At 36.7% G+C, this 23,948-nt stretch overlaps 1 protein-coding gene across 17 annotated transcripts in view; it reads left to right on the top strand.

Annotated features, from left to right (window-relative positions):
* cpo (RNA-binding protein) overlaps nucleotides 1–23,948 on the top strand; it is a 456,673-nt gene that overhangs the window by 412,220 nt on the left and 20,505 nt on the right. For 8 of the 17 annotated variants that reach the window (XM_087347203.1, XM_087347210.1, XM_087347206.1 and 5 more), the window contains 2 exons: nucleotides 4,976–5,127; nucleotides 14,285–14,499. In XM_087347203.1, coding sequence (XP_087203329.1) covers nucleotides 4,976–5,127; nucleotides 14,285–14,499 — 367 coding nt within the window. Of the gene's footprint in view, nucleotides 1–4,975; nucleotides 5,215–14,284; nucleotides 14,500–23,038; nucleotides 23,102–23,948 lie in introns of those variants that run through there. The other 9 variants (XM_087347212.1, XM_087347214.1, XM_087347211.1 and 6 more) reach the window with 6 other exon arrangements.

The following is a 23,948-nucleotide window of genomic DNA, read 5'->3' as shown; positions in this document are numbered from 1 at the left end:
AGACGAGGCCGATGAAATGAGCGGAAGAGATTTGCAGTTAATTTTTGATGGTAACCATCATTACGATGAAGATATAGATGAGAAGGTAATGCATCGAGTGTGTGTTTAACCTGAAATTAACTTCACTACTTTATTCTACAAACGAGTAATTAAATGTATTATAACGGAACGATTCGAGACTACTGTTCAAACAATATAACGGTTTTATTACGACGCAAAATTTTCCTACAAAATTAAAAACAAACACGACGCCTCTAATTAACCCTTAAACAAACTAAGACAGTAGTCTGATTTTAGTCATTTTTTCTACTGGACCGTAAAAATACAAGTGACTTCGAAGTTTATTGTTCGTCAGTACGAAATCGCTGCGCTTTGCTGTCTGAACGCACATTAACATTCGCTTAGACACTTACTGTCACATTTGAAGTATCTGAGATCCAGTGACTTTACTTCGATACTTGTGAGTCTCATTAGCAGTACCTCATATAAATGTCTTCCAGCAAATTCTACTGCGTCATATTTTCTTTTCGGATTTACAAATCTCAATCACTGTATGAAGATACTTATGATAGTAGCTACTATTAAGTACTGCGATGTTATGCTGATACTTTGCTTTACTCAACTTTAATCCTGGTCAACCTAAATGAAGAACAAAGATTTTTGAGAACAGGATGATGAAAATAATATTTGGATCTAAGATGGAGGAAGTAAACCAAGATGGCGAAAATTACATTAAAAAGAGCTTTAAAACTTGTACTGGCTATAAATATTATTGTGATCTAATCAATTAAAATGATGTGGACTGGATGGATTGTTTAATTCTATTCCGTAGGTCCGTATATCTTAAGATATTAAATTTGCATATTGTTTCTTACATACCCCCTCCCCCCTGCCAAAATAGGAAGGAAGGGTTTATTTGGGGACCGTCATAGCCAAGCAGTTGATACAAATTTATCAATCTCGTGTTCAAGAAACTCCAAGTCAATAATTTTCTCACAACAGAATCAAACATAAAATTTCCACTGCTAAGCGAAACACGGTTCAACACGAAATTATTTATGGTTTGGTCATCGTTTAAGTAACTAAAGTTTCTGTCGTATAAAATGTCAAAATAACTACCATATTTTCTGAATCTGTGACATAAGTCGGAATAACGATATGATTATTGGTTCATGAGTTATTACTCTTTAATTTTGTAACATTATTTGGTGCACACCCTGTATAATGGGATATATTAAGAGAGTCCTTTTCTAACTCATTACGATTCCTGTAGTTAACTGAACCTGGACGTACATAACTCATGGCCCATTTGCTTAATGCTCTCAATACGAATTTTGGTACTAAGAGATGTCTTGAACAGGAGAAGACAGAAGCGTTCTCCACAATTTATGTTGTGCCACATTACACTCTGTCTGCTCAACGGATGTGTAATGCTGAAGAGGAAGTGCAGCATCCAGCATCTCTCTGCGAGACGACAGATAAAACAGGAGGAAGGAAATTGTGCGGTGGTTCTAACCGTCGCTACGTGTTCTGACAGACAGATGACACTGGTTTGCTGGAAAGGTGGTTGCTTCTGAGGATGCCATCGGCGTTCGAAACATGTGAATATGAATAGGAAATTGCAGGGAAAATTATAGAATGGAGACAAAAGAAGTCGGTTTGTGACTGTAGTATCAATGCGCTCGTATATGTGAACTGTATCTCATTAAGAGTCTCTTGATCAGCTGGCGTGTGAGAAAATAATTACATGAAAATGACGAAGCTCAGATATCACAGCGCATTCATCATTATAAAATGTATTTACGCTTTCGTAACGCGCGTTTGACTTTCTTGCAGCATTTTAACACCTGAATCTGAATTACGTGAACGAAGATCTTGTCAGTTAAAAAGGTTAAACTGTCCCTGGTGCTCAACTAAGCATGACGCTATGCAGACGTATGGGGGAATGGAGGTGTGATTCCATACATTCAGAAGCTTGGCGCAAGATGGAGTGGAGTGGTCAGCTTCACGCTCCGACCACTTTACTCCGGAAGATTCAACCCCGGTCCCCATTGCATAGGAAGTTGGGAATATCCCAAAGCTAATTTGAACACTTTTGTAAAGGCAAAAATATTGTCCTTAAGGGAATCAAAGTCGTTCTTACAGCCTTTTGCTAGTCACTTTACCTACTGAGATATCCCGGCTTTTCAGAGGGACAAATTTCAAGTAGAGCAAGAAATTACTCGAAGTCTTTGTACAGATTTATAGTTTGTTTGGTTTAAACTATGAGGAGAATTCGTGTTTCTTTATAGCGATGTTTGTAGGCTTGTATAAATGAACAAATTTCAATTCTGATTTATAACGAGTTGCATTTCAAGATGGATATTATCGATAGGAAGACAGTTATTATGGCTATTCATACGTGAAGCTAGAATCGGCTTTCGTCGTGATGAAATACATCGAGTCGCGGGTGTGAAAGGTTTCAGAAAATTTCAATTTCTGCCATTCAAATATTTCCGTAGTGGAATTAAACAGCTTGGTGCAGACGTTTCCAGGGCGCCTCGTTCACATCAGGATGATTACGCAGACGATGTCGGTGCTAGGAACGGGAGGACCCCTCTCCAGCCAGGTATTGTGGCGTTTCTATCTCCACCTTGTACATTTCTCTTTCCTGTTCCAAGCGACAGATGATGCAGGCAAGCAGTCAGCAGCAGGAAACATTGTTTTCCTCCCTGCGTTCCATCAACTTAACGGACTTCATTTATCCCTATCACCCCCTCTCCCCCCTCTCTGAAGTAGGGGGGATTTTTCTCTTCTTTTATTATTGCAGTTCTTTCTTATTACAACAAGGAGGACAGTTCAAATGTATGGGCTTTCGGAATATTGAGCAATTGTCTTCATGCTCTCAGAGATGTTAGTGTAAATTAGTGTAATCTCAGAGATTTTGTGCATTTCTCTGAAATGACATAGAGAAGGTTGTTCTTTAAATAATAACCGTACGCAGTTTCTGAATATCATAATTATTTTACCGTAACCGGGCCAGTTTTGAATCCCTTGAGTGTCCTTACCAAGATATTTGTAATTGTAGGCTTAATGTTATCACTCACATAAAATTTTAATTCTTTATGGTTGCCAATACAAATTATTCATATGTTCTGCTATAACACACCATTGTTTGATAATTTAAAGAAACTCATTAATTGGACGAAGGAATGAATGAGCCGGCATTGGAATAGCTTCGTTTTTTTCTTTGCTTATAAACTTATATATCAAGCATTTCTCACTTTTCTCTTCAATACAGAAATAATTCTTATATAAGCAGTATTCAAATTCAAATTACTTTAATGAAAAGAATCCCATTAACATGTTTTATTAATAAAAGGATCTCTGATAGAAATTTTAAGAGAATAAAATACATATTGAATTTAACAAATGTGAAAACTCTCAGTTTCTTGGTAAAATGACCGCTGGCCGAAGTTGGATTTCCCAGTGTCGTTAAGGATATATGTACCACGTTGTCTGGTACGGCTTGAACCCAACTTATCTCTACTTCAATCGTATCACGAATTACTTCCCCAAGGTACTTATGGCAGGAGATGTGTTCTTACTTCCTGTATATAAATTAATGGAGTGGTCTGAAGCACCGGATAGGCATTGTCTTCATTAGTGGAAGTTTGATTGTAGAAGTGAAAATGTTCTGAGGAAATATAGGTATTTTCAAGCTCTTAATCTGTCGAAATTCGTTTCTAGAAGCATAATATCTTACTTTTAAAATAATATTTTCAAAATAAATAAAACCTACCGAAGGTCCTACGCCTGACCATTAAATAACCGGATTTCTTAAGCAGCGTCTAGTAATATTGGTCAGTTGTCGTGTGTTAGATCACGTGACTGCACCATTCGTATTTTATGTCGCTGTGATTCTGTCTGATTTGCAGTTTCAATGAGAACTGCATTATTTACTCCGTGTCTCGATTACGAAAATAAAACGTTCATGAGTATCAGTAAACTCAAAACAATGCAAAGTGATTCATTTTATGATTAATTTCTTCAAAATATGTGTAGTGTAAGACATTACAATTCTAAACTGAATCGATACCGCAACCATGTGGGAAAATGTAATAATGTTTAGTACAACAAAGTGACTTCAGTAATTGGTTATGTATCAAGATTTCTGTCTTCTGGGTTGTTACGCTGCGTAGTCTGGTAGATGTTAACCAACATTTCAGAGGTCATACTGCCTCCGTCATCAGGGCGATGAAGATTTCTGTCTTCTGGGTTGTTGCGCCGTGTAGTCTGGTCGATGTTTACCAACATTTCAGAGGTCATACTGCCTCCGTCATCAGGGCAATGAGTATGAAGATTTCTGTCTTCTGGGTTGTTGCGCCGTGTAGTCTGGTCGATGTTTACCAACATTTCAGAGGTCATACTGCCTCCGTCATCAGGGCGATTCATCGCATCGCCCTGATGACGGAGGCGGTATGTGAAAACCTCAAATCATACATGGTTATGTGTTGTTACTGAAATTATTTTGTGATCTCTGTTGTGCATTCAATTTGGTTTTGCCTTTAACAGACCATCTGGCAAACTTATTAACACTTCACATCTACTCATTTATTTTAGTTGTATTTCTGATTGTATGTGTTTGTATGTATAATCCGTTGTTGTTTCTGAAGATAAGAGGAATCTTGTGTTTTTAATCTGACTTAGTTGCGTGAATAGAAAATGTATGTCAGTGGATTCTTGGCAACAAGAAAGCATTTGGTTGATATTGCTGAGGGAAAAAAGTATTTTATTCCAAAAAAATCATACTAGGCCAATAACTACACTCTGTGGAAAAAATACAAAGTGGTTTTATGTTAAATAAACGTGTGTGTTTGGATTTACCATCTTAACTTAAAGGGTTAAATGCATACAGAATCCATGTCTTGACCAGCAAATTGTATATAAACAATGTGTAAGACGAACTACTTAACTTCTGATAATTTGTTTTCAGATATGGGGACTCCTTTCTTTCCGGGGGCTCCTGAACTCTGGCACCATCAACTGGCTTATTCTGCGGCTGCAGCAGCAGCAGCGGCAGAGTTACCGGGGGCAGCGCTACAACATGCCACCTTGGTCCACCCCGCGCTGCACCCCCAGGTCCCCGTACGTTCCTATCTTTGACTATCTGCAGACAAACCTACCCCCGCGGAAACTCAGCTGCATCAGGCAGCCCCTGGCAGCCACCATCATGTTAGTTGTTATACTCTTTTACTTATATGCCCGACAGATGACACTGGGTCTAGTTCACAACGCCACCGCGCCGGTCACGCGAGAAGACACTGGGTTCTTTAGTATCTATACAGTGAAGATATTTTTCAGCACTGCGCGGCCACTCCGCTGTACTCCGTCACTGGCTCCGCTGCCGGTATTCCTACTCCTAGCGGCACAGCTGTCAAATGTCTTCACTGTATATTCCAAAATTTATGTATACGTAAACAAGTGTCTCGGCAGAATACCCAAATATAGGCCTGTAACCATAGAATAAAATTTGCTTTGATATTATTCCGTATGGGAATGAGAAATCGTCAAAGTACAATAACAGTAACAAAAATAAATTTGATCAGCTTAACACTTCAAAGGGCAAGAGTGAGCTAATGGGAGAGTAGGTGTAATGATAAATGGGAATAATTACGAGACACTTTATTTTAGGGAGAGGGGGTATCTATTTATTACAAGTTTCCCAGGTTTTGCCTACTCGTCATTTTGACAGGATTAGTATGAAGATGGATAGAGTGATAAAGGACAAAGGTCATCGAAACGCTATTTAAAGATGCTATATTTATCCCCAAAGAAGAGGCCGCTTTAGAATTACTGATGCAAATATTTCTGTGTGGGATTGAGGTTCTCACAGCGGCAAATATGACGACGTCATTGTAATTGATGTGAAATCATTTCGCTTAACGTTTTTACTACACTACCACTATCAATGAGTCCACACGGCATCACAACCCAGAACATCATCATCAAGTATTTTAATGGTCTTTGGGAAATTTTTGCGAAATGCAACCCATAATATTTTCTTAATATGTGAAGAAAATATATAAATATAGACATAAATTTAGGTGGTATGCATACTTACCGCGATCTGTGAAACAGTAAAGAAATTTTCGTCACAATGGCTTCAACATAAATTTGAATATGAGCCACGTAAAATAATAGAATATTTTAAAATTAAGACGCAGACGATTGATGTTAAATTTTAAATCGATAATTTAGTTGTATATTATTAAACTCTGCTCATCAAAAATATAAACACAATGTTCAGAGCATTCATAGGTGTTACAGAGAAATTATTTTAAAGGTAAATTTTATTTCGGAATCATTACTAAATTTGTGAAACGCTGATGTTGACATATCATTCCTTTACATCGTTTTAATTGCATAAATAGTTTTAAAAACTTCAAGTCAGTTAAACGTGAACCTGAGTTTTCAGGATCATTACCGCCCCTCAAGTCTGACGCTCCAAAAGCGCTATGAATGGTTGTTTGACGGGTTTCCCAGCTTTTGTGTCGCACTTATAAAGGTGCATGTATTCTCACAAGCGCAAATGGGTGCCCGACTTGAAGGACGTAAGAAAAGCGGCAGATCTACTCACTTTCGTATACCGCGTACTGCGATGTGGGCTGGACCCTATAATTATTTTTATTTTGCAAATTCCATATTTCATTCACAACTATTATCCCTTTAAGTGACTCGTTTCCTTTCATGATTGCCATTCTTGTTAAATTTTCATGTCTTTTCTTGTCCGTTATAATATTTAATAATGATAATAATAATTATTATTATTATTAATTTATTTTATGAGAATTTGCAAACAACGAAGAGAGTATAACAGACAAACATTAATTAAAATTAAAATAAATTGTAAGGACTCGGTAAAACGAAATTAGACTAGAACATGTAATCAATCTAGACTTGTTCCTTCATACAGAAATTATCCTAAAAGGAGACTAATAATAATTTATAAGTGTAATATATATGATAAACACTTGACTTGATCAGGTCCTCCTTTACATGCAATTACTGCAGTGTAGTTAAGAGAAAATAATTAATAATATAATTTATATATTCATTAAAGAGCTAGACAACAGCAAGGAAGGAAATTACGAGTAAAAAAGTAATACAATATTAAAAAAGCGCTCCTAGGTGGTATCTGTCATTCAAGTTTGACCAAAATTTTGTATGCGATTCTTATTTCACACACGTGGTAACATATTCAGCCTGTCTCAACCTCCCACATTAAAAAGAACGGTCACACAATACAATATTATAATACTTTATACAGTCCTCTAAGCCGGAACATCCATAAAATGAGGCCGTTTATTGTTTGTTTTTGGCATGAAAGATCGCTTTATCGCTTGATCTATAATCACATTTTATTTATTCCAAACCATTAGCTATTCATTTCACTGTTTAAATCAAAATTTGCCAGTTTCTATACAGATTGAAGCAAGAAAAACATTTTTGTATAATGTTTTAAAATTAATACATTAATAAAATTTAACACATTTAATAAATAAATAACTGCTCAACGTTAATTACTCTATTTCTCACAGTCAGCATTACTATTAATTTGCGTAAGATTAAATTTTGAACTTTGTTTCTATCATAAGTTATCTGAAAGTATTCACATTCTTGAATACAGAATTGGCCAAGCATGGAAGGTTACCGAGTCCATATGCCTGTCCTGTGATGTCCCAGACACATGGCACTTCAACACTGTTTGCAACAATTAACTCACATCATTGATTCACTTTTCACACCTCAACCAAAGTAGAGGCGCATTCCGTAGGGCTCGTAGGTTGGCGTATGCCATAAACCGTGACAGAGTTAAGTATTTAATCTGCTTTGACCCGTGCACCAGTTCTCTCGACAATTGGTAATAATTATGAAAATGGTAAGTCCAAACTCTTCAGCGGGGTCATAGATAGAGGAAACCAACACATATCGTTAAATATTACAGGAAAAAATTATCCCTAAACTGAAAATCAACCCCGGGACTCGAACCCAGGACATTTTTTCTGAGTTATAACCATTTTAAAATTTGTTGGTGGTCTCAAAAAATAAGTATGCCAAGTATGGTCCAGCTATAAATGATCGTACATGCACACAAAATTTTAAAAAGATTAGACCAATCAGTTGAAAATTGTTTTCCGATGTGACAAAATATTAGGACATCAATCCCGTTATATGCAGACTACGTAGTAAGTTAAATATTCGATACCTTTGAAAAGTTTAACAATTCGGGGAACGTTGACCTTCGTGTGGGGATTTCTCTAGAGTGTGTTGTGATGTATGTCACATGTCGACATTACAGCATTATGATCAAGCTAATCGCTGGTTTCCACGTTAAGTATCATATATAATGACACACTGTGACCTGCATAGGATCGGTCGAAGGTACTTGAATATGTGTGTAATCCATTAGTTAATAGTGTAACGTGCTGTAATCTCGGCACACAGCTTGAGCATAAATGCATCTCGTGTACGAAGTGACGCACGTGATATTAATATCTTGTACGCAGTAACAAGTCACTTTAATGCTGATATATATAGACTACATTCGGCTGGCTAAAGATAGAAACCATTTCCAAACTCATGTGAACGCGATATGACCCTTCGCGTTCCATAAAATGTGAGGAATATTTAATCACTTCAGCTAATATCAGCTCTTCAGGAAGGAATCTGTTTTATCCAGTTAGTTTAATGGATCTTAAAGAAAGAGGTTGTGTGCGTATGTCCACTGGATTAAAGTAGCTCAGGATATGGTCCAGTTATAGATACTTGACATAAAATATCACGTATCATGAAAAGCGAGAATTTCTCTATCAGCTGAGAGAATTTTAGCTTCTCAAGAAGGACTCTGTTTGGAGTAAGTTGATTGGATCTTAGAAACATATGCTGTAAGGATGTACGATTGGATTCATCTAGATCAGAACAGGCACCAGTGGTTAGTTTTTGTTTGCATCAAATTTCGAATTCCTTAAAAACCGGCGAATTTATTTACCAGCTAACGAAATATCAGCTTGTCAAAAGAGATAGCGTTCCGTGATATGACCAAATCGTGGTTTGCTTAGAATATTGTTACATTATTATCGGTTGTCGATTTCATCATCTTATTAGACGTCAATCGTGGATTAGATTATGATTTTTCTTATACCCGTGAAAGATGACTGAGTGTATTATAACAAGAGCATCCTAACGTCGTTTTAGATAAAACAGTCGGAGAATTCAGATTTGCCGTCTGCACTGTTTTAACGTCAAGAATCTAGAATGGCGTTGTCGAATATCCGCAGATGGTCTCAGTGTGGGTACTGCGCCTGTGTGTGTATATTTTATGACGGACATGGAAACCTACTGCCTGCTGACATGTCCAAATGCGGGCTTTGGCACTTCATTCAAACTGCATGCTCCAGAGCATTGTCGCCTTTGCGGAGACGTCAAAATAGTCTCCCTGTCAAGCCTCTGAATAAATTTTAGATCTACTCTGAATGTCACCTGCATCGTCCGTCATTAAAAACCCATAAATATTCTCTGTTCCTCGGAAATATCGCCACCGAACGGTCATTGCCTATTAATGATTCTGATTTTACAGGTGGACAAACAGTTTGGATATCAGAGGACTTTGAACAATAGTTTCACATGTTTTGTGAAATATACTCGATTTCTGTATCACGTGATGGGAAAAAATCTCTACTTTCTGCAATTGATTTGACAGAAAATGTTGTTTCAAAGTGCATAGGCAAGATGGTGTTAATGTCATTTTTTCAGGGGATTTCTCTTTTCTTATATTCTGTGGTCTGCGTTAACATTCTGATGTTTTTCATTCTTCTTATTTGGTATGTCCGATTAGTTCCGTAATATTTTACAGACATGAAGATTGATTTCATTGGTAATTCTTCTAAAGTGCTTTAATCTTGCTTTCGTGTATGTGAAACGTGCAGTTCTCCAATAATCTTTGTCTTCTTTTCTATTCGTAATTCTGTGAAACGACTCCTGTCTCGTGAAAGTTTAATAAATATAATTTAATATGTTTCGTACTAACGAGGGTTTGGATACGTGCACAATTTGCTTTCATAATTTTGATCGCGTGTCCTTCTCGTCATCTTATGATAGAAGGCAGCCCAGATATTCGACGATTTTTCATTCCTTCGGTGTTTCGTTAATTGTGTAAATTATTCTTCTGCAAATATCTTTACCTAAAATGACGACGAATTTTTTTTTATTTTATTTCCTTTATCGGCCTAAAATGACGTAAACTTTTGGCCTGTGAATTATTTACTGCGCGTTTCAATTGAACTTGAATTGGATCAATTCTATTAATATTTTATTTATTTTTGATTAATTTAGTTTTGCTGTTAGTAACCCAGGCTGTAAAACGTCGAATAATTGACTTTTAATCCAATGAATTGGAAAGGATGTGGAAATATGTCGTGGCCTAATTTAAGGTACTAACCCAGCATCTGCTGGAGGAACTGAGGAAATCCACGAAAAACCTCAACCAGGACAGCCTATTTCCAGGCCGACATTAGAACCCGGGACCTCTCGAGTACGAAGTGCTAATCATTTGGTCGGGACGTTGGTTCATTTCTAGTAATTTCTATTAGTTTTACGAAATCTGTTTTCACTTCCTGGTTACAGTTTGTAGGCCATCACTGTCTCCAGCTTTGGGCTGACCACTGTCATTGAATGTGTTCAACCTGACTGAAAACGCAGCAAACGATTGCCACTTTAATCCTGGGGGTGCACGTCCTAGCGAATCTCACCCTTAGCAGCCCCTGCCAACTTTAAAGCCCGTAATCCTCGCATAATCTAGCAACAGCGCCAGAACCCACAATCTAGTCGCATGCAACAATGTAATATTTGTTATAATTTCAAGAGGGACAACGTGAGATTCTTATTTTTGTCACGATTTTCGATTTATGAAATTCTGTACCAGTTACTGAGAATAACAAAAATTTCTCGCAAGTCGCTATTCGTTTATTTTAACATTTATTTCGAAATAAATCAGTATAGTGACTAACCTTTGATCTGGAACACATTTACAAGATATTTTCTCGTCCCCAATAGTTCCAGACAGGCTCTGAGTCCCATCCAGTTTCCCATTATTTTAGTATCGGGATCTCTATGGGAAAAATGTGAACTGGGCATTAAGTCAAGGTTAATGTGTGAAGCTATATCCCCACTTTCCCATACGTCTTTATAGCGTGGTGCTTAATTAAGCACAAGGTCTGCTTCACAACCAGGCTCTTTCGGAAGACTCTACTCTGGGGACTTCGTTAATAAATGGACCCAGTCCAACTGACAATCATTGTTTGTACTGCGAACAAAATTAAACCCATAAATACACTCCGCGGGCAAAGTGCCAAAATTGCCGATGTTAAAGCTGGTGGTTGCCGACACATAAATATCACTGCCCCTTAAATCTTGAAGTGCAGAGGGAAAATCTGAATGCTAATTGTGAAAACACCGAGACCTTATTGTGACTTGAGGTCAGTCGTCCATTTATCATGTTATGATATCCACATCATTTAGTTTTACGAGATTTTGTACGGTCAACGTAAAGCAAAGCTGCTTTCCGGTTACACTCAGTGTTGGAGCTTATGGGGGAGGAGATATTAGCTCATACCCGCTTTACACCCAGACAAAGGAGGCTGTGTTGGATGCAGAGACTAGAAGATAAATGTTGTACCCTTACCGGGATCGAAACCCGGTTGTCCAGTTGGTAGTTAAACACTATATTGACTGGGCTTCCGCGGCTAAAGCGTTTAATACAGTTCGTGGTACGTAAGAAATAGTAAACGTTTAGGTATTAGAGTGCAGGTGTAGATGGTCATGTCACGTACTCGTGTTGCTAGGCAACGGAAGGCATGTTCTGTTACCATTGATCTGTAAGGACCAGATTCTGTTTTATTACTTAGATTTCAGTAGCCAGTTTAGTTACGGCCGTGAACGTTGAATAAGTCATTAAGATGACCGCATTCGCTGTAGCAGGTTGCGTTCCTGGGAAAGTCACAGCAAAGGCGAGAGGAGTGAGTGTCCGAGTGTCCATCCCGGTGCCGTGACAGGATTAATTCCTATCCAGTTACGTCATTATGAATGTTTGTGGTCACACAGAGTATAAAGTGCTTTATGAATTCAGTAGCCGTACTAAATGACTATAAACGTAAATTACTTTGGGCCACAGAAATTTCTGATTAACCCTACTAGGAGAGCAGTGGCGTTACCTGCATGGAACGAGGAGTTCAGTTACCATTTAGTGTCTATAAATTATGTTCATTATTTAACTTCATAGTGGTCTATCTTACGTCGTTAAATTACATAATTTATACATTTCAAATGACAAAGTAGTTATAATTTTGTTTGCATAATGATCTCACTAATTTGTATTCCTCACCAGATGTTATTAAGATGAACAAATCAAGGCGGATTATATGAGCGAAGCTTTAATAGTGCATAGGGGATACGAGAAATGCGTTAGAAATTTTGGGCGGAAGGCCTGAAGGGAATAGGTTAATCGGAAGACCCAAACGTAGATTGGAGGAAAATAATAAAATGGATTCTTCGGGAAATATATTGGGTGTTGATTGGATTTATTTGGCTCGCGATAGGTGCCGTTGGCGGCTGTTGTGAACACGGTTATAAACATTTGGGTTACATATAAGCAAGGTAACTTTCTCATTGGTTAGTTTTCGCAATAAATAACGTTATATCTTTGCTTGAAACTTCAGTAAACAAAGGCTGGAATAGGAAATTCCGTATACCACTTTTACATTCAAATATACACGTTTGCTTTACACATTTTTTTAAAGTAGCATATTTAAAAATTATGTCAGGTTTACAAAGAGATACAATGTGGTCCAGTATTAATTTCAGTTCTGTTGCGAACATATCATCCACACGACTTCTAAATTAAAGGACATTCCAAAATTTTAATGCCATTTCGAATACGTGACTAATCAAATAATTAACTCTTCTGAGCAGAATTGTGTTAGAAGCTCGGCTCTTCAAGAACTTACCTGTATTTTGTAGAACACGAAGGCTCGTTACCGATTTCACATGAGCCCACCACTGGTCCATGTCTTTAGCCAGTTTAATCCAACATGGCTTACACTTCTGAGGGGTCCGTGAGCAGTATTCGAGAAGGCAGCCATCTTAATTTCTCATGTCGGGACAATAACTTCGTATTATGACTATCCGTATAACAGAGATGGGTCACCTGAACTATGGTACATTGACTCGGAGGTAACTAATTTGATGCCGGCCGCAGCCCCAGCTGTTGTGATTTTGCTGTGGTTTTCCTCAGCTCTGCCGGGTGAATGCCGGGATATAGGCCACAGCCGCTTCCTTCTCAATTCCTTTCTGTTCACCTTGCTTAATAATCTCTTCAAGTCATTCGACGCAAAATAACTTAAGCAGATTATATCACCATTAATCATTCTCAAAAAAGCAGGTGCAGAATTAAATAATGTATTTGAACCGAGATCTACAGGAGTGTTATAAAAATATTTTTCGGTCCTAAAAACAATATTATTGTTTATATATTTGTTTTGTCTAGTTCAATTCTGCAGTGTAGCATCCTAATCTGTTCATTATATATAACTGTGCTTTATCGCTGTCATCTTATCACACACTTTACACCATTTTTAAATGTTAATTGATGTAGAACTACATGTTTCGACTAAAATTAGCCATTGTCAGGTTTGTTTTATTGAACTTACGTCACTGCACATTTCAAATAGTAGAATAGCGAATAAAATAGTCCACCGATGGTGTGTTCTAATAACTGATATCTAGTAACCAACACACCGAAGCACAGAACAAAAGCAAAACAAAAACGAAACAGTTATTATAACACATCGACTGTGGACTATTTTAGCTGCTATTCTACTATTGACATTAAAAAAACTTTAATCACATATCATATATTAGTTATAACTATTTGCGTTGAAAATATGCAGTGTCTTGGTGCAGTCTAAGAAACCTGATAATGGCCAATTTTAGTCGAAACACGTAGTTCGATGTCAACGAACATTATAAAATAGCTGCGAAAATTGTAATAAAGTGAAGATGATAAAGCACAATGTTTTATATAATTAATTTATATGTGTATTTATCTGTTTATTTTGCTGTTTTAACTTATTTTCGACTTATAACATATTTTATATTTATTAGTACGCTGTTTTGGACCTGCAAGGTTCCCGAGGCACGAGCCGCCACTGACACTCGTTTTCTAACTCTTGTTTCTGTGTTGCCTCAGCAGCCCCCTCTGTCCATCCCTCATCCGACGGCAGCACTAACGTCGATCCACGCAACGCTGCCACACTTCTTGCCGTCGCCTGCTCTGGCATCGCCTGTCGGTTCATCCTCGTCTCAGCCGGGCGTCGGGGTGAGCAATGCGCCATGCTCCACCCTGTTCGTCGCCAACTTGGGCCAGTTTGTGTCAGAACATGAGCTCAAGGAGATCTTCAGCAGGTGGGCCTCAATTTATGTTATCTTGGATTACCATAAGAAAAATTAATCCATCGAAACTATATTGGGTATACGAACAAATACTGGCAAAGATAGAGGCCTGCGTGTGATTGTTAACATTCACGTAGAATTTGGAGACTTGCCCTAGTTTTCAGGATTTGTAACCCAATATAATATTTTCTTACAATATTTCTTTCATAATAAGTTGTTTTCAAATATTACAACTTCGTACAAACGCTCGATTTAATGTCTCCCTCAGTTTACGTCAAAATATGACAGGATTTATGAAGTAAATATGTAATTATATAATCCTTTCGAATTTTATTCCAGACTTATATAAAAACATACCACTTCGTAAAGAACACAAAGTTATAAACACAAAAAACAATACTGGGTTCGATTCCTAATAACAGCAATTCACAAAATGTTGGTGGAGATTTTAAATTTCTTTTGGGCTGTCGTATATGTGTTCTTGTTACAAATATTTTATCGGGACCCCTATCATGCTATCGTGGAACACAATTTAAAAATTACCTCCACTTAAACGATCTGTAACAGCCTTAAAAGTCTGCCCATGTGTTATAAACCTAATAAAATAAGTGCAGACGGACGTACAGGAGTCTAACGCTCCGATCCGTAACGGAATTAACCCTTTTAAATTCTAGTGGTAACTATGTGTACCACAGTCTCACACACTGAATATATAGATTCAACACGATTTTCAAAGTAATAAGTAATTATTTTCTTACTCATAATTAAATATTGGTCTTCGTAATAGAGACTTACGTGGTCTTTGAAGTAAAAACTTAATTTTTAAATATAACTTTGACGAACTTTAGCTTCAAAGGGTTAAGTCCGTTTCACGGCCGTGCTGTCTAGAAAACCAACTGATGCCTTTCTACTACGAACACACAAAAACACTCAATTTGTGGCTAGTGTCGAGTTGAGTGAATCTTTTGAAGATGCCTTCTGATCACAGAGGCAGTGAAGTTATTATCTACAGCTCTAACACTGGTTTATGATAACACAAACAACAACTAATCTAGATAAACAAAATTGGTTACTTACGATGGCATTCATATTTGAACATTTGTACTAGCAGACGAGTATTTCAGAACAGTAACACGTATTTACCAATTTTCAATGTCGATGTTACCGCTGCAATAATATCGATACTTCGAGACACGATTAAATCTAACATTTCCCTACAAATTTCACATGACAATATTTAATACCAGAAAACCCTCGCAGGATCAGTGCTAATTACTCATTTGTAATTCATTTGAAGTGTTGTTCTTCTTCCTTCTTTCTTTCCTTCAGATGTCCAAAAAGTACAAAATAAATAACGTTTTAGTCATTAGGTTTAGATTCCCGTCAGAAGTAGGGAATGTTCGTATTGCCACCACGTTCAGACTTCCTCTGGGGCCCACCCAGCCTCATATCCAGTGGTTTTTTTCCCCAGGGGTGAAAAATGTAGAGCGTGAAGCTAACCACGCACATGCATGTAGTGCCAAGGTACATGGAGCCATACCTCCACTCCCCATACGTCCTCATGTCGTGGGTGCGTAATTAGGCAGGGGCTCTTTACGCGTCATATATCCTATTAATTATTTATGTCCTAAAACTTGTTAATGAAACCCAAATTTGGATCCTTATTTTCTCCAAATAATGTAGTGTTTACACAAAAAGTTATTTACTGGTAATGCTAACATAAAATGTTTTTGGATTATACAAACAGGCCTTGTTGCAAGTTCGTAAATATATGAAATTTAACATAGAAGAAATAGGTTTCAAAACCAGAAAAATTTGAAAGAAATAACTACCCAAAGTTCTAAATAATATATTTATTTATATATTGCATTCATTTCATTATATGGGCTCTGCCCTAGCAATGGTAAAGCTGTTACATGTCGTTGGGACTCTTTCTGAGTGGCTGAACACGTATTCAAATCGAGTGTAACTGAATTTAAAGTCTTCCCACCATCAGTCTAGATGAATGAAAATGAAATCGAAGTTTGATCCTACACTTTAAACTGGAGCTGTGATTAGAAGCGTGTGCACAAAATATGTCACCCGAGTAATTCCTGGATTCTTACGTCACCGAATTTTCTTTTGACTTTAAAACAATAATTTTCATCTGCAGAAACTAGACTCCGGCTATCGGAAGTAAAGAACATATTATGAACAAGTAAACGACAAGCGAAAGTTTGACTCGCAGTAAAGAAAAATTGCTCGTTAGTTTAAATACACGCGCCTTATAGTGTGTGATTGTACGGGCTATCATTATCCGCGTTTTCATTTGCCCGCTCCGAGACGTTTGTGTGTTTAATTTAGTATTAATCTACCCACAAATATATTGCAAGGTCTTATATTAGAGCTACTTTCAATTACAAATATTCTACTGAATTTTGAGTGAATGAGACTAAAATACGAGTCGTATATTCGTATAGTAGAGAGTGTTTTTTTTTTTGTATGAAACTGTGACTTTTCAGCCAGATTTCATACAGCCCAAAATCGAACCCACTTATCATAAAATGTCCCCGTTATGTTATTCATAATACTGCGTTTTGATTGGTTATCTCGAGCTGACGTAATATGGCTGTTGGCATTTGTTATATTAACTTTGAGGTAGCTGCAACATGAAAATGATTTTTAGGGAAATTTTTCGTTCCATTATCTCTTTATTTAAAACGTACGGATTGAATTAGCAACATTGTTTTTCCGGGGGGGGGGATGAAATAACCATAACATGACTTGACTCCCTGACATTTCTCAGTAATTTACGAATGAAGTGATAAACCTTGTATCGAACGAACAAAATAAATAAATTAAACAGCCCCAGTCATTACGACATCGATATTTTAGGGGTGTCTATTCGACGGTGTTATGTCAGTAGGGTGTTAAATATTAAATATATTCGCTTGTACTCGAAATTCACGCTAATATACGTAGTGGTACTTCAGCAATTTTACTAGTTACGAGCAGGCTGAGAACTGGGTCTGCAAAAATGTCATTATTTTGACGGATGGAGATGCTAGAATGGATGCATTTGTAACAGTATGAGGCGAGACAAAGCACATCCTAAACTCATCTATTAAATGTGACACGTTTTAGAATGTGTCAGATTAATACGTCAGTAAACCTTAAATGTAAACGTAAACAAGAGCATATATACCCCATTAATATAGTTATCCTCTAGGCTGTTACTGAAGGCTAATTGAAACTGTTCTGTTGATTGGGTGACATCCCTCCCTGTGGATATTTGACACTCCTCTTCATTACTGAGTGGTACATTGCAATCTGGCACAACAGAAAAGCAAAATATATTGTTATCTGAACAAAATTATTGTTTTTCCTTAATCTGTCCGGATCAAGTTATCAAATTGGTAAGCACTGTGATAGTGTTGTGCTTATTGCGTGCTCAGAACAGTGCGTATTTATTTATTCATAATCACGTTATCTGCTTATCCGTTCAATAAATAACCTTGATTGTGTTTAAATGAGACGTGATGCATATAACAAGTGTTTCTTGGTAGAATGATTCTGAAATTAACATATTAGGGTATCATCATCATCATCAGTGAATGTACAACCCGGTGTAGGTTTCTTAGTCTTTGAAGTGTGCGTTTGTGAGTAGTGAGTGACCAGCCCGCTGACTGCCAGAGCCATCTAGCAGTAAATCGGGAGCCTTGAGTGAGAAATTGCCGCTGAATTTTGCTTACGAAACATCTCGTATATTAGGTTATGCGTCATTTAATATTTATGTTTTAAATGTAATTTACTGTTATGATTTCATTTGAAGGACTTCATTTCCAAGGTGCAAAATAATTAATTAAATATCATGTATTAATGCGGTCAAATAAAGGAGGGTCATGTTTTAACAAATACGTAGAAATAGGATATATTAAATATTTTGATTAGGAAATATGAAGCAAAGGGACTATTTCTGACACCTGGCCGTAGATTAAAGAATAATATTGTAATTAATTTTAAAGAAATAGTTGGTGACAATGTGGACTGAATTTATTTGATTCAGGTGAAGTTCAGTGGTGGATTTTTGTGAGTCCGGTAATGAACATTCGATTCCCATAGAAAGAGGCCGAATTTCTTGAGTAGCCAGACTTATAGATTTTAGATAATTAATAATTTGTTATACGTTTTGTGTTTTTTAAACATTGAACCATACTTTGAGAAAAAGCATTCTTACCTTTGTTGTATTTACAAAGTTCCAAGGTAACATTTGGACCTGTGACAGATTGACTTATGAGGAATAAATAAAATCACATTTTTAGAAACGTTTTGGTTTGCATTAAAGTATATTTGAATATTTAAAATCATGGAGGTTACGAAACAGACATATACAAAACTTCGGTGGGAGTCTGATGAAAATCACCAGTCTGGGAGACCTAAATAAAGACGACAGCATAATAGATTTTAGAGTAAAATGTTCTAATAATTTTTACTGCAATTGACCATTATATTACAACGTTAATAACACTTTCCTGTGCCTTAGTACTTGGCCTTCATTTTATTTTAATTGATTTTCCTACTTATACCATTCTCTGTTATCTTTCCAAATAAAGCATTGTAGTAACTCGTTAACTGAAATTTCCAAGTGTGGTTCACATTCCCAAAAATCCCAACTATTTTATACACTTAGCCTTTTTGACTACTGAATATCATGCAGACACATGCATCGGACATAATCAAACTGCCGAGTAACTGTAACAGTAGGTATAAAAACAAGTACCAATTTATCGAGTTTTGTCCGTGGCAAACCGTTCGCTTTGATCATTAGCATTAGCTTTGTACGTTATACGAAGGATAGCTTGCATGCATCAAACCTGACGTCACCATAGTTACGTTTTAATTTCCGGCAAAGTTAAAACACACATTAGTTGTTGCAAAATAAAACGCTTTGAATCGATACTTCGATTGGTAAGTCGTTAGCGTCAGTAATTCCATGGTTACAGCGGTTATTATGTTTTCCGCACTTGTTTTGTGTCTAGTGTATTTCGAATATTATCTGATCACGCACCACACTTTTAGATTAAATACTGTTTCAGTGCAATGAATTTTACCAAATTAAATGTTTGTTTCATTCTCTTGGATCTTGATGATCAGTAGGGGCTGTCAGATTACCAAGACCCTTTACTATATCTGAGTTATTTTTATTATTATTATCTCTGATTATATTCCACTCTTAAAAGTATTTCATACAAACTGCACTTCTACGTAGCGATAGATTTATTGGTTGAGTATTTTTTTATGCTTGGAGTTATCATATCATATCACGGGCGGGTCATGTAGTACGCATGGTGGAAATCTAAAAATAAAATACCACTCAAAATATTAAGGCTTGCACTGAAGAATATTAGAATTAATCTTAAAAACATTTTATTATGAGAACGTGGACTGGATTCAAATGACTCAGGAAGGAATACTGTAGCGTCCTCTTGTGAACACGGTAATTAATAGTCGGCTTTCTTATAATGGGAATAATTTCTTGAAGAACAACGACTATCAGCTTCGAAATAATAGCTTTGCATCGTTGTGTTACTTGAATTATTAGTATAAGAGTAGTGGGCCTGTACGTTACTGTGATTCGTGCTGGATTCCAAAAATCCGATCGCCTTTTCGCCACCGGTCAGTTAAGATTGAAAGTATAAACTTGTGTGTATGATTCCTACTATGAAGCTGAAGCTGAATGGATTCTGTTGATTGTCTTATACAGAGTGATTTAAACGTGCCTGTGCACACGTCCTACGTCGCGTAGTACGTGTGCACCATCTAGAGGGCGTGTGTGCACAGGGACTTCTGAATCATCCTGTACGTTTAAGACGTGTTTCTGGAACTTTAATGAGGCGTTTTAGGAAGTGGAATAAGGAAAATAAATAAGAATTGCTGTCTATATATTCGTTCTGCACGAAACAGTTCTTTCACAAAAAGCGATGTGTGCGAGTATCGATAAATCGTCGGTGGGTGGGATCCTCAGAGGTGTAGTACGGCGTCTTTACCGTTTGCGAAATAAACTTTCGGTTTATCGACAACTCAGGGATTCGAGTTTGGTCAATTCGTGAATCCGGGGTTACGGTGTTTGATTACTTAATGTTAACAGCGGAAACAATCAAATGACCAGGACCAGAGTATGAAAGAGAAGTCAAAATACTTTCCCCATTTCTGAACATATTTCCGCATTGTATTATATAATTTTACTGGCATGGAGTGTTTCTCCCTTCTCTAGAATTCCATCTGCAAAGAATATAAAATAAACCTAGGCCTTTTCGACAGTATGTTCGATCCACAGCATTCGTTTTTTTTTTAACCACTCACAACAGAGACATCTTTCATTTTATACGGTACGATTGTTTTATGGTGTAGGGGGAGAAAAGACATCGTGGCTCAGTTCAAGACTACTTTGTAAGTAAAACGAATGTGTAACGAAGGACTCTTTATTCGCAACTGCATCGTGACGGCCTCAAATCATCTTTTTCTGTTAAATATTTTTCTTGTAGGTACGTGAAACCACGGACTTTCATTGTGTACAGGCTATTGCTGTTTCATTCGGAAGGAGCAAGATTAAGTTTGCAAGCCTTGTGAATGAGAAATAAAAGGTTGAAAACAACTGAATGTAATAAAAATTATGTAAAAGAAGTGTCCGTTTATTTTAGAATGAATGGCGCAAGTAGTTTATCTTCTAGCGTGGCAAATTGGTTACTATACAAGTGTCGCGATTTGAAAATCACTTGCCGCTTCCTGTGTGTGAAATAACAAGTCTCAGATCGGGCGAAAGAATTACAGGGTACTACTGTCGGTCCTTCATTTAAACTCGAAAGTGTGTTGCCGCTTGTCATCGATGGTCGAATCTGTGTGTCTATTGGCCCAGAGAATCGGATATAAAAAATTGGGAAACACCTGACTTCAGCCAGTACTGTTTCAAGGTTGACAACACTGAGTGCTGATTGCAGAGATCATTAAATCGCTGCACCACCGAGTTTCCATTTCCGCGAGGTTGTTGTGGTCCAGTCTGTCGCAGTGTTTACACAGCAATTGGCCAACTTGAATCATTTTTAGGCGGGACTGGTCGTTTCTGTTTGGTTCTGCTTTCAACATAATAATGTCCTAATCCACAAAGTTTTTACAGTAAATAGTAAATAACAGTAACAGAAAACAAGTCACTCGGGAATATGGGTGTGAGTGTATGTAGAGTGTGTCCGTAAAATAGTGGTGGGCTAATAAAGAGTCATAGTTTTGGAACAAAGCAGGATAAAGTAAACTTTTTCATAAATTCAGAACAGCATATTTAAAGAAATGCCTGCATAAAGAATGGTCTCTTTTGGTAGAGCATTACACTGGATAGCGTTCTGGTTGTCTCTGATTGTAAAGTGAAATATACCTTGTTTGCACTGCAAAACAGGGTGCACTTTCCAAGCTTGCTTTTGCCTAATTATTTTTTGCGCAACTCAGTAGTCTGTTTTTGTTCTATGAGCACTATAAATTAAACTCACACATGTCTCTTTGTTCAGGTTTTCTCACTGTATTAATACAGCAACAGTTCATTGAAAGATTACTGAAATTTAAAAAAAAACATTACAACATCCCCATGATCAAGGCAGTTTGTTGCACCCAAGATAGAGTACCAAGAATCCTAAAGGTGGCATTTCAAATGCTTGGTCCCTTTCTAAAGGACAATATAGCAATCAGTCAGCAAATTTTTGAAAATACAGTAAATGTGTTTACAGTTTGTCACATATTTTTTTTACCAACTTTTCTACCATTGGCACAGTACAGATCTTTATTTCTGCATACAATTATACTATTCCAAATATGAATATTGTGTTAAACTGTTCAAATCTTGTATATATACATCATACATTTATTATTATTAGTTAAATGGTAATGTGGTCCTTTTCCTGTGTGATGATACCATGTGTGTATGGTCTGCATTGAAGATGAAGAGTAAAGCTCTGAAAAAAAACATCAGCTGTACAACCTACATATGCACTGTGCGATCACCCAATAACGGGACCCACATTATCATCTCATATAAACTGTCATGCACAGTAAAATCAGAGTTATTTCTTTTGTATCTTAATCTCTCATCCCCTCCTTCCTTCTGCTTTCCCATTTCATGTCATATCTGCTTCATATTTTCTTCCTGTGTTCCTTTTCCTTGTATTTTTATTATCTGTGCTATGTACTATGTTCTAAGAGATCAACAGTAAAAGTATCAGCCATGCTATATACTACAATATTCAACAGATTGCAATAAGATGAATTTCTCAGTAATTGGTATTTTCTTTTCTTTCTGTAAAATGTCAGGGTGCACCTTATGAATGATACTGCCATTTTATGGAAGATTTTTAAATTTTACAATATCCACTGGGAGCACAAACAGACATGCAAACATTTAACTGGCTGTTATATGACGAGAATTGGCATGTACTGTAGATCACATCTTAAATATATTTAACGAAACACTACCTCTCATGAATCAAGGAAGACTAAAGAATCGCAACAAAAGTTCTCCTTTCTATTTTAGAAATTCACTGTCCAGGCGTACTACCATGTTTTGACGGGAATCACATTCCCACAAGTATGTATTGTAAGTACTCTTACTGCTTGTCCTAAATAATCATCTTACTGAAGCAACAGCATCTCGTTCTAGCACCATCACCGGCTGGTAGTCGTTCGTTTAGCCCGTTGATTGAATGAATGATTTTCTCATAGCACACCACATATAAATTAGATGTATTTAGACATACACATTGTATTTTATAGCAAGTGTTGAGCACTCAAAAATGAAAACAAACAAGAAACAGTGAATCTGCAATATGTACCAGAACTCAGTGTCTTTTATTGTGATATCTGTTTGGTTAATCCTGTGCATCCTTATGGAAAAGTTACAAAAATATTTCAGACTTTAATTGTACACAAATAAATAAATCCAATGTAGGAATTGCCTCTTGTCATACTTTTCTTTTCACATAAACTCAGTGGAGTTAAACATATACAAAAATTGAAGAATTAGGGTAAACTTGTGTCTGTACGTTGCACTGAAATTGGCAGAGATACATTACAGTCAGTAGACTGTCTTGACACTAGTAAAGAAATAAAGTGGCCAATGAAAAATTCTGCAGAAAGAATTAAACTTTAATAATAAATTCCACTTAATATTTATTAGCATGCAAATAAAACAAAGAATATTTTTTTACATTCTTTCTGATAAGTTAACCGTCAAAGTAAAATCCCTTATAAATATTGGATGTTTTAGACTTAGATTTTGACTTCTGTTAAAGACACCAGTTTCCATTTATTGTGTCACAAAAAGGACAATAGAAAGAGCTTATAGATCCTCCTAATAATCAGTGTTATAAACTTTACAATAAACAGTTTTGTTTCAAAAGACCATTAAGTATTAAACTTCAACATTTAAGTATAAACTTGAAAGA

Source organism: Zootermopsis nevadensis, unplaced genomic scaffold (genome assembly GCF_977971745.1).
Source record: "Zootermopsis nevadensis isolate Lab colony 2312 unplaced genomic scaffold, Znev_1.0 Znev_ptg000011l, whole genome shotgun sequence".
NCBI classification, from domain to species: Eukaryota; Metazoa; Arthropoda; class Insecta; order Blattodea; family Termopsidae; genus Zootermopsis; species Zootermopsis nevadensis.
Note: the sequence above shows the minus strand (reverse complement) of the source record. Positions and strands in the feature narration are given on the sequence as shown.